The sequence below is a fragment of the Zootoca vivipara genome, chromosome 10 (assembly GCF_963506605.1).
Source record: "Zootoca vivipara chromosome 10, rZooViv1.1, whole genome shotgun sequence".
NCBI lineage: Eukaryota > Metazoa > Chordata > Lepidosauria > Squamata > Lacertidae > Zootoca > Zootoca vivipara.
In genome coordinates, this window is record NC_083285.1 from 28,951,542 (window position 1) to 28,963,065 (window position 11,524).

Here is an 11,524-nt window from a genome sequence, read left to right on the forward strand (position 1 = left end):
AAACAGAAGAGGGAAGCTTACTGCTATGTACAGCGCATGTGCGGTATCGCTACGTACAGCATATGCATGCGACACCATGCATTCATTGTATATAGCGGTTTGCTGCCGGTGCTGCTCGGTGCCGGCGGCGGGATCCCACCACCATCTGTACAGTACAGCGCTCCAGCGGCGCTGGTGGCAAACTGCTATGTACAGTGCATGCGTGTGACACGTAGCGGTTTGCTGATGGTGCTGCTCGAACGCCGTACGGACGGTGGTGGGATCCTCTGCTCGCAGCTGCAGCCACGAACGGAGGATCCTCCACATGCGGCTGCGGCGGTGCAATGGCTGCTCGCGCCGATGCGCCTGGGCAGCAGGGCAAGCACCCCGCGGGGTGTCTTCTTGCCACCCCCCCAGTCATGAAACCTGGGGCGCACTGCACCCCCACCCCACCTTGCAATGCCACTGGGAGGCGGCCAAGTATGCATGAAAGGTCAAGGTAAGCTTCCCTCTTCTGTTTAGGATGGGAGGGAGCACAATTCTGCTAGAGCTAGGGATCTGGCAATGCCAGCAATTGAATTGCTACTGTTTCTTAGTGCTTTAAAATTACAAGTATTAGATGAGTGGCCACAGTTAGCTTTGTATTAGACATAAAGGGTTGTAGATTGTGTCCAGCTCTTGTCCTCTTCCACCCAAAGTTACACTATTGATATCAGTGGGTCGACTTATTTCTAGAATACATATGCTTAGCATAGATACTAAATTAATAAATTTTATGGGAAGTTCCTATGCTGTTATGAAGGTGTGTGGATTTCTGTCGCACGCACCCATCTTTGAAATAATCATCTTCATATTTACAGTGGTACCTTGGAAGTCAAACGGAATCAGTTCCGGAAGTCCGTTTGACTTCCAAAATGTTTGAAAACCAAGGTGCTGTTTCCAATTGTCTGCAGGAAGTTCCTGCAGCCAATCGGAAGCCGCATCGGATGTTCGGGTTCCAAAGAATGTTCACAAACCGGAACACTCATTTCCGGGTTTGCGGCATTGGACTAACAAGGCATTTGGGATCCAAGGTATGGCTGTATATATATATTTAATAATGATCTGTAGCCCCAAAATGCTGCTTCAAGTAAATGCCTTCCAGCCTCTATTAAATAAATGCATAGAAGAGTAGGAAACTTGGTTTCCTTTTATCAGGTGAGCTTCTCCTGGCCCAGCATGTTGCATTGATCATTTCCACAGGAGGCCCCAATTTAATGGCTCGACAGAATAAACTCCCTGCCGATTGTGCATTTCTAGGGCTTCCTCTGGTTCCTACTGACCTTAATGGAACAATTTGCACTGGCCCAAATTCAAGAGACATTTGAAGGTGTAAAGATGCCTTCATGCACGAGGAAGCATCACTTATGCTCCTGTTTAGGTGAATTTGGGCAAAGGCCCTTAACTTCAGTTAAAAGAACAGGAATGAGCATTTGTAAAAGCATTTTCTGATGGGATAGGATAGGTGCATCTGCTGTTATCTCAGTTACTGAAACCATTAAGTTTAATGTGTTTGTGCACTTTTGATGGACAAGGAGCCAGTATTTCAGAATACCTTTGTATGTTGAAAGGCATCTAAATTGAGAATCACTATTTATTTCTCTACTACATTGTTTTGGTAGCTGTGGAAGGAAGATATAAATATAACCAAAGAAAGGAGAATCTCAGATAATTGAATTGGTTTGAAAAATGCTTTTAATTACCCCCTTTTAATTTAAGAATACTTAAAAAAGAAACTTGAAGCCTGATGGGAGCCTACTCTTATTTAAAATGTGAATCCTCTGTTTTTAGTTTATCTTTTCTTAATTAGAGTGGATTTATTGCCAGGATAGTTCTCCAAAGCAGTGAAATCAACAGAATATTCTGCAAAGGTTAAAATAATTGTATTAAGGGCTAATGATCTGAAGATGGCAGCATTGGGCGAGATACTTCATTCTCTATCCTAACAAAAGCTTTGTGAATCAGAATCTACCATAGATGCTGCATACAGGAAATAAATTACATTTCTTATTATTCATATGAAGGGTTGTTCTAAATATACGGTATTGATAAAAATTAGAACTTGGCAGATACAAATTACATTTTACCATCTGGACATTTTATCTTTAGTTTATCTATATATATATATATTCTCAAAACTCAGGCTTTTCAAATACTGTTATCCCTTATAAAATGAAAATGAGTTATTTTGGCATGTATATCTGGTGATGGAATACATCCCTTTTAAAACACTAATTCCACTAGTTCTCTGTTATCGGCAACCTTACGCATAAGCATAAGTGAATTAAATTCTAGAGCATCTTTGGCAGACAGGTAAATAGTACCCCATTTCTACTAATGAATAGATGTGACAAGAAGATTACAAACTATTCCACACAATGGCTTGGATCTTAACTAGGCATCTACAAAGAGAAGGGCTTCTACTGTTCACAAAGAGAACTGAGATCACTAGGATCCTGCTAACAGAGCTGGGGGAGGTATTTGCCAATTCTCTTTTCTCCTGGAACCTGCACTGCCTCTCGTGTTGTTCCAGAGGGTCCCCCAACTCCCCAGAGAAGATTTTTCAGAGGGCAGAAGAGGTGGAAGGGGAAATTGATGGAAATTGCTTCCACTGCTGGGAGCATTCTAAACCTAGTTAGGACCCAAGCCAATGTTATTTCTAAATCCATTATAATCTAAAAAATGAGGGAGGGGGCTAGTCAAAGTGAAAGGAGAAAATCCTGTCGCCTACATCAGTTACCTTGGCTGCTGGTATTAAACCTGGGATGGCTTAGATCAGGAGTAGTCAACATTTTGCAATCCAGATGTTCTTGAACTGCGGTTCCCATTATTCTTGGCCATTTGTTTTGCTGTTGTGTATTGTAATTGTACAACATCCAGAGGGCTCAACACTGGCTATTCCTGGCTTAGATTGCATTCTCTCTGCAACAGAAACAGTGATATCAAATAGAACAGGAATTAACACCATGACTATACAACCATGTACTGTATCCCTCTCCAGAAATATGCCATTATTCATTAGCCTGTGCTAATTTATTTGTCTGCCTGTGTTTATAGATGACTTAATCACGTAGAGTCAAAACACTCTCTCCCTGCACATCCAGATGCTAAAATGAGTGCAATGGTGGGTGGGATTGCCATTGTCCCCCGTGACAACCACTCCCTTTCATTTTTGAACTTATTTTTGGCCAAGCACATACAAGCTGAATTTGCACCAGTTAAATGCGTGTAAATTGTGAGTCAACTGTATTCAGAGTAATATGAGTAATTCATATATCTTGAAAGCCACAGGACATAAAGGCCATGGTCTATGGAGAATGTGAAACTGGCTATGTGGGCCTGAGGGACTTTTTAGATTTGTTCTCCTCAAACAGCAGCTCCCGATAGCAAACTGATGGAAGCATTTTAAAAAGCACTTTCTGATAAGCAATGGGAGTCAACTGTTCCATGAAAAGTCCATTATTCCACTTGGCTAGTGCAAGCCCCGTATGTGTGCTTTAAACGGCTTTTGGGATCCCTGCCAACAGTGGATCACATGGAGAAGCTGGTTAAAATCAACAGCAAGACAGCCTTGCAACCTTGTGTTTCTTCCTAACTTACTGCAGAAACACCACCTGGTAGTAATCATACTATACTATCCAGGCTAGCCTTCAGATTATGTGCAGCTTGACCATTCTAGCATTTGTTAAATAAACTGGTGCTAATTCAGGCTTTCGGGTTTTCAAGAATGCTTGCACATTTCGTCTTGACTAAGATTACAAATTCAAACCTGCAGGTTCTTTCACAACTCTCCTACATACAGAAGGTCTTAGAACAGGTGTCCCCAAACTGCGGCCCTCCAGATGTTTTGGCCTACAACTCCCATGATCCCTAGCTAAGAGGACCAGTGGTCAGGGATGATGGGAATTGTAGTCCAAAACATCTGGAGGGCCGAAGTTTGGGGATGCCTGTCTTAGAAGGTCTTTTTGCATCTCATTTTTCACACAGGTAAACAACTGACATACATGGTTATTTCCATGGCTGCAGGGCTTTTTTTCAGCCAGAACTAACCAGAACTGAGTCCCGGCACCTCTTTGCTGCATTCTTTCACCTCTGTAGTGTTGCTGTGCCGTTTCCCTGCACGGCTCTTGGGGCAGCGTGACAGAGGTGGCAGGCGTCACAGTGGTTTTTTTGGGTGCTCCCCCCGAAAAAGCTCAAGTTCCAGCACCTATTTTTCTAGGAAAAAAATCCCTGGATGGTTATAGTAATGCCACCAACAACTAATGGAGTAGGAAAGGGTGGGTGGGGAGGAATGGAAGCCTTTTCAGAGCAGGATGCACCAGGCTAAGTGATGGCCCCTCCTGGCTTGGGCAAGTGACTGAGGTGATCTCGAGGCCTTCAAGTGTTGCTATTGTTTATTGTGTGTCGCGCCATAGAAGAACTCTGAGAAGGAGGTAAAGAATCAAGCAGAGGCTCGATACTCCTTTCCATTTAGGGGGTTCCTATTTCCTGCTAGCAGTAAAAGCTTAACTTTGCAGAATTGTTTGCATTGTGAATTAAAAGCTAAAGGTTGCAGATATTTTGATGAAGCTAAATGTGCTCCATAGGTACATGGGTGGCGCTGTGGTTTAAACCACTGAGCCTTGGGCTTGCCAATCAAAAGGTCAGCGGTTCAAATCCCCGCGACAAGGTGAGCTCCCGTTGCTCGGTCCCAGCTCCTGCCAACCTAGCAGTTTGAAAGCACGTCAAAAAGTGCAAGTAGATTAATAGGTACTGCTCCGGCGGGAAGGTAAACGCCGTTTCCGTGTGCTGCTCTGGTTCGCCAGAAGCGGCTTTGTCATGCTGGCCACATGACTCAGGAAAACTGTCTGCGGAGCGGACAAACGCCAGCTCCCTCGGCCTGTAAAGCGAGATGAGCGCCACAACCCCAGAGTCGTTTGCAACTGGACTTGTGCTCCATAAGGTGGCTATGCAGCAAGAAGGTAGCACAACAGAGTTCAGTGGAACTTACTCCCAGGCAACTATGTATAGGATTGCAGCCATGCCACTTGGCTGATCAGGGATGTGAACCCGAGACTCCCCAGCTAAACTTCAGCATTGTAGCAAGCCACTGCTCGACCATTTGCAGCTTCCTAGTCTATGACTGTCAGTTGATTCCATTCCAATAACTGGGTATTACACCATGCACTGCTGCTGTTTTGGATGTGTGTGTGCATTATATATATATATATATATATATATATATATATATATATATATATATACCCTGTTTCTCACATTTTAAGACATACCCATAAAATAAGCCATAGCAGGATTTTTAAGCATTCAAGGAATATAAGCCATACCCCGAAAATAAGACATAGTGATAGGCGCAGCAGCAATGCCGGCCGCGGCAGGAGGAGGAGGAAAAAAATAAGACATCCCTTGAAAATAAGCCACAGTGTGTTTTTTTGAGGAAAAAATAAATATAAGACATGTCTTATAATATGAGAAACACGGTATATATGGATCAATACAGCTGCCTGCATTTTAGATTCTTTCTTGGCAGCATTTCATGATATGCCTGCATTTCAAAACTGCATATAAGTGTATGTATATGTATATATAACCTGTGTCTTTTTTGTTGATTTTGTGTGTATGTGGGCGAAGATGGTTTGGAATAATTTAACATATTCAAGCAAACCCTTCATACTTACTGGCTGCTGCAAAGGTGCCTGTGTACTGCCTCAACCATAGGTGCTTCCTTCCTTCCATGAATCATGCTGATTCTAATGGCGACACTTCTTAAACAGATTTAGGACAGAGCCGGAGGAAATAAATCAGAGCGTCCCTGATTTCCCCCTTTGTGGGAAAATTACATTTAACGTACTGAACTGTGTATGTCCTTGATTGAACTTATTTAAAAAACATGAAATTCTGAAGCAGTGGTGTACGCAACGAAAGCCCTGATGACATGCTTTCTTTGAACTTGTGGGCACACCCGGACTTAGGGGCTTCTGTTTCTCTTTCTTACAGTGCTATTTTTTCACTATTGAATTTGGCCTTTGTAAGCAAGATGGGCAACTCCGGGCTTACGGAGCAGGGCTTCTATCTTCCATTGGAGAACTCAAGGTAGGAATGTAAACAATTAATATACATAAGCCTGCATTATGTATGGCTAGTAACCAGCTCTCTGCTGCATAAAGATACATATTTCTTGTATAATTTGATGCCGATTGTATTTACCTATTTCTAAACGGCCCTGGTAACCGTTAGTACATGTGTTTTGGAGTGCTTGAAAAACGCATTTCAAAAAGGTGCCTGATTCCAAATAAAACATGCATTCCTTTTCCACAAGTGCATGGGTTTGAAAGAAACAGAGTGGCAAAAAAACAGATGGGCAGTGCAGTGCACCAAGCAAAGTAATTGGAGAGTGTTGGAATGAGGCAGAAATACCTTTCTTCCAAGCTCTACCAGAAGCAGGGTTCTGCCAACATGTGGGCTTTTGCCAAAAACACGCTGAAATGATACTGGCAAAAGACACAAACCTTGAGGCCTGGGATATATTTTGGGGGCTCTTGATCTTTAAAATCTCCCTCCCTCCAATCTATAGCATTACATCAGTCTAAATTTTATTTAAAAATAATTCTATTGATGTTGTAAAACATTTCTGGCAAACTGAAAACACGCCATCCGAAAATGCCTGTTGCCATAGGCAACCTTCCAATATTTTCCAAAAGGTTTATTTTCTCAAGCAGAATTAAAAAAAACCCCATCACAATTAAGAAATCTACAGTGTAGTGATGCTAACAACTTGCAGTGTGGTTTAACAATCAATCTCTCTTCACATGTAACTCTGAGAGTTGTAGCTCTGGGAGGGAAATTGGGAATACCCTCCAAGTGTCCCGATTTTCCAGGGACAGTCTCGGAATTACAAAAACCGTCCCAGCTTTGGATTTGATCCTGGAATGTCTCTATTCCTCCTACCAGTGCTGCTGCTATTTTTACTAATACATACTAATACATAAAATTTCAATACATAAAATACATAAAATTTCAATACATAAAATACATAAAATTTCTGCTAATATAAGCATTTTTATAAACATCATTGGTTGGAGAACAGCATTGCAAAAACTGGGTATGTGTGAATTGCAAAAGGATAGCTGTGTTGTTTGCATATTGTTTTAGAACAGACATTCCCAAACTGCGGCCCTCCAGATGTTTTGGCCTACAACTCCCATGATCCCTAGCTAAGAGAACCAGTGGTCAGGGATGATGGGAATTATAGTCCAAAACATCTGGAGGGCCGAAGTTTGGGGATGCCTGTTTTAGAAAGTGTGAATTTAATAGATTCACCTTTAAATGAGAACTGAGTTGAATTTCTATCCCATCTGCATCTCCACATATTTTGAACAACACGTCTGGAGAGGAACAAGTGTGGGAAAGGCTGATTTAAAGTGTGTCTGCCTTTGATATTGAGAACTTAAAAACATATATACAGTGAGGAGGGCACAAGGAGAAGGGGACGACAGAGGACATGATGGTTGGACAGTGTTCTCGAAGCCACCAACATGAGTCTGACCAAACTGCGGGAGGCAATGGAAGACAGGAGTGCCTGGCGTGCTCTGGTCCACGGGATCACGAAGAGTCGGACACGACTAAACGACTAAACAACAACAACATGCAGTGAGGGGGAAAAGTATTTGATCCCCTGCTAAATTTGCCCGTTTGCCCTCTGATGAAGAAATGACCAGTCCTTCATTTTAATGGTAGGTTTATTGTAGCTGTGAGAGACAGAATAACAGCAGGAAAACCCCCAGAAACCCAGAAGACAAAAGTCAGAGATTGGTGTGCACCATAATGAGCATAGCTGCCAAGTCTCCCGTATTCCCGGGAAACCCCCGTTTTTCCAGCCGTTCCCAGCTGGAAAAACGGATTTTTTTCCCGTTTCCCCCCGGTTTACTTACCGGCAGGGGGAGGCTCCTTCTGGGCATGTCTGGAGTCTCTGGACATGCGCAGAAGCGATTTCTGGCGCAGCGGCCATTTTGGAACTGGGCGGAGCATGCTCAGAAGTGACTTTTGATGCTGCTCTGCCCAGTTCCAAAATGGCTGCAGCGCGACTTCTGGCACGACGGCCATTTTGGAACTGGGCAGAGCATGCTCAGAAGCGACTTCCGGTGCTGCTCTACCCAGTTCCAAAATGGCGGCAGCACTACTTCTGGTCTGCCGATCCCTTATTTTTCCGGCAGGAACTTGGCAGGTATGATAATGAGTGAAATACCGGTAAGTATTTGATCCCTTTGCAAAAGATGACTTAGTACTTGGTGGCAAAACCCTTGTTGGCAACTACAGAGGTCAGACGTTTCTTGTAGGTGGCCACCAGGTCCGCACACATCTGAGGAGGTATTTTGTCCCACTGCTCTTTGCAGATCCTCTCCAAGTCAGTAATATTTTCAAGGCTGTTGTGTAGCTACTCAAACCTTCAGCTCCCTCCACAGATTTTTGAAGGGATTAAGGTCTGGAGACTGGCTAGGCCACTCCCAGGACCCTAATGTGCTTCTTCTTGAGCCACTCCTTTCAAACCAATTTCAAACCATAGTTTCCAAATCTGGCCTCTTTAAAATCATCATAGTTAAATGCCACTGTCCTGGCCCTGCTGACTGTGGTGAAGCCACACAGAGGAGCATCTGGGATCAGACTGTGGGGACCCTGAAAGAGGCTAGGCTTGTTCATGTTCCGCTAAACTATAGTTTAATATGGTGTCCAAACACAGCAAATTCATTTCTCTTATCACAAGAATGCTGTTCAATTGCTCTTTTGGAAATGCATGCATGTTCTCCTTTGCTTCCTCTTTTAACTATATCTATCCATCTATCTGTTTGTATAGTCCTTCTCTAGCAGCATTTGCGCGAAAGGGTAATAATGTCTTCTATCAACATACAATTTTTTAAAAATTATCAACTGTTCATCATATATCTATTTCACTTGTAGACCGAAATGCATTTTCAAGATACAATACTGACTGTCACACAAATGGCATAAGTTGTGTGAATAAAATCGTAAGATTAAATTTTACTTGTAAAACGGGCAAACATTTATTGCCTGGAGAAGCTGGTAATTTGCGCTACCCCAGTAATTCTGCTTGGAATATTTATTGATAACTGTCTCTTCAAGGTTGATGACTTAAGCCACTTATGCATACAGGGCAGAGATAGCTCTTAGTTGTTTTCGATTATGTCATCATTTGGGGGAAAAGGCTCTTACAGCAACTAATAGATTTTTGAATGAAAATGGATCCATCCTATTGATGATGAAAGACCACTCTAAATAAAATGGGCGAGACTAGCAACTGTTTGAGAGCATACTATGCTATAAGAGCTGGGTGTACAGAAACACTTGAGCATTCTGTAATATAATTTAACAGATGCTGTGGTGTGTTTTGCAGCACGCTCTGTCTGATAAAGCCAATGTGAAAGCATTTGATCCAAAGGCAACCTGCTTGCAAGAATGCCTTATCACGACTTTCCAGGAAGCTTACTTTGTCTCTGAAAGTTTTGAAGAAGCCAAAGAAAAAATGAGGCGAGTTCTTTCACTTGACCCTTAAAAACAACCCCAAATCTAATTTTCTCTTATCTGAAGGCACAGAAATAGGAGTTAATTTTCTTTCTTTCTTTAAACTTTCAGGGACTTTGCGAAATCAATCAACCGTCCCTTTTCAGTATATTTCAACCCATACACCCAAAGCATTGAAATTCTGAAAGACACCAGAAGTATTGAAAACGTTGTCCAGGATCTTCGGAGTGACCTGAACACAGTGTGTGACGCTTTAAGCAAAATGAACAGATACTTGGGGATATGACTTGTCCAGTGCTGTGGGCTTTGGAGTGTAGCTACCTTAACACCATTATGCGATGCGATGTCTGTTCCTTCTCTGTTGCTTGACCATTACACTTCCTTAGTGTGTGATATTATCTGACTGTAGCTTCAGATGCACCAGTGCTAACACGCAGATCCGCAAGGAAGTGGGACATGTATCCTTTGCTTATTTGTTTAAATGTTTAGCTTGCCACGCAGCTTTAAAAAAGCTCCCAGGGCAGCTTACAAGCACATAAAACGAATGCACTTCAATAGAAAGCAAATATGTCAATAAAAATGCACATATCAAAGACAAAAAAGCATCCATCATCCTCATCCTCATCAAGCAATAGCAGCTGTAAACAAAATTACAATAAGAACTGCATTTAAAAAAAGGTTTATGTTCTCTGATACTAAATGGTTCTCACTAGCCTAGCAGACAGATCTGATGACTTCAGTTGAGGGGATGGTACCATAAGCATGACATCTCAACAAAAAAGGTGCTGTCCCTTGTACCAGACACCTTGATCTCAGGCAATGCTGGCACAAGCATACCCCAAAATGGTACTCCGCTTCCCACCAGCAAGGAAGGGATGAGTGAAGATCAGGAACAGGGGGCAGGGGAGAGAAAGATTGACATTGGAATCTGCTGTATTTGTGGATCTGCCACCTGAGATGGTCACCTCCCCAAGCCTCATGGGTGGGCCGGCCCTGTACTTAAAGCAGGGCCAGAACTGTTTATCCTAACACACGGGGAAGTTCGTGCAGAGAGTACCTGGGAGTCAACCTATTTAAATATCTAAAAGTGTAGCCCAACACTTTAAATTGTGTCCGGAAACAAACTGGGAGCTAGTGTGATTCTTTCCTCACAGGCCTAATGTGCTCCTTGTGGGCCACCAAGCGATCTAAAACCTGGACAAGGTGAAGCATGGTGGAGGATATTGGCAGATGCATTGCAGCACCCAATGCTCTGCCACCTTCTGAACCGGATGGTGTTTCTGGATAGTTCTTAAAGGTACATGTACAGTACATTACAACAGGTCCAGTTTTGAGGTTATCAAGGAACTGGTTGCATAGATGAAGGTGCTGAAAGGCACTTGGGTCTCTGGGAGCACAAAAAGGTCCAGGAGACTGTCTAGGGATCTATTTCCTTGATATAAGCTTGCAAAGCCCCATATAGCCAGAAGTTCATACGTGCTTATGATCTGGTTTACACACGCTCGCTCATTCATCACTTTGCTATCTCAGCTTTGAGTGTTGATTTGCATGTCTGACCCAAATGAACAGCTCAACCACAATGCTTTACAGTGCAGCCCTCACTTTCAGCAGTGGGTCATTGAGTGTTGAGTAATGAAGTGATGTACAGAGATATGCGAGGCCACCCTTAACACCATGCATAAATATGGTATTGAAAAACCTGACCTGGCATTGATTTTGTTTTCTTTATGATGTGGTGGTTGTTGTTTTTTTTAAAAAAAGGAAAATGGAACAAACATCTCCTCTTTTTCGTTAGCAATGCACATTCCCCTCTGCCCTCACCTCTTCACAACCACTGGGTTCCCGCCAGAATTTCAGCAGCAAAAAACTGCAATGTTTTTGTTTTCCTTGTTCAGTGGAGACGTATTTCTTGCTTGGCTGGTGACGACTGTTTCTGTCCCTGCGCCTTTAGATTCAACTGTGGTTTATGCAA

General features: G+C 42.8%; 1 protein-coding gene across 1 annotated transcript in view; it reads left to right on the top strand.

The window, feature by feature from the left end:
* The window catches only part of TPH2 (tryptophan hydroxylase 2), a 66,729-nt gene extending 55,519 nt beyond the window's left edge, over window positions 1-11,210 (top strand). The window contains exons 9-11 of the mRNA XM_060279669.1: window positions 6,013-6,108; window positions 9,425-9,558; window positions 9,664-11,210. Coding sequence (XP_060135652.1) covers window positions 6,013-6,108; window positions 9,425-9,558; window positions 9,664-9,838 — 405 coding nt within the window. The 3' untranslated portion in view covers window positions 9,839-11,210. The remainder of the gene's footprint in view (window positions 1-6,012; window positions 6,109-9,424; window positions 9,559-9,663) is intronic.
* The last annotated feature ends 314 nt before the right edge of the window (window positions 11,211-11,524 follow it).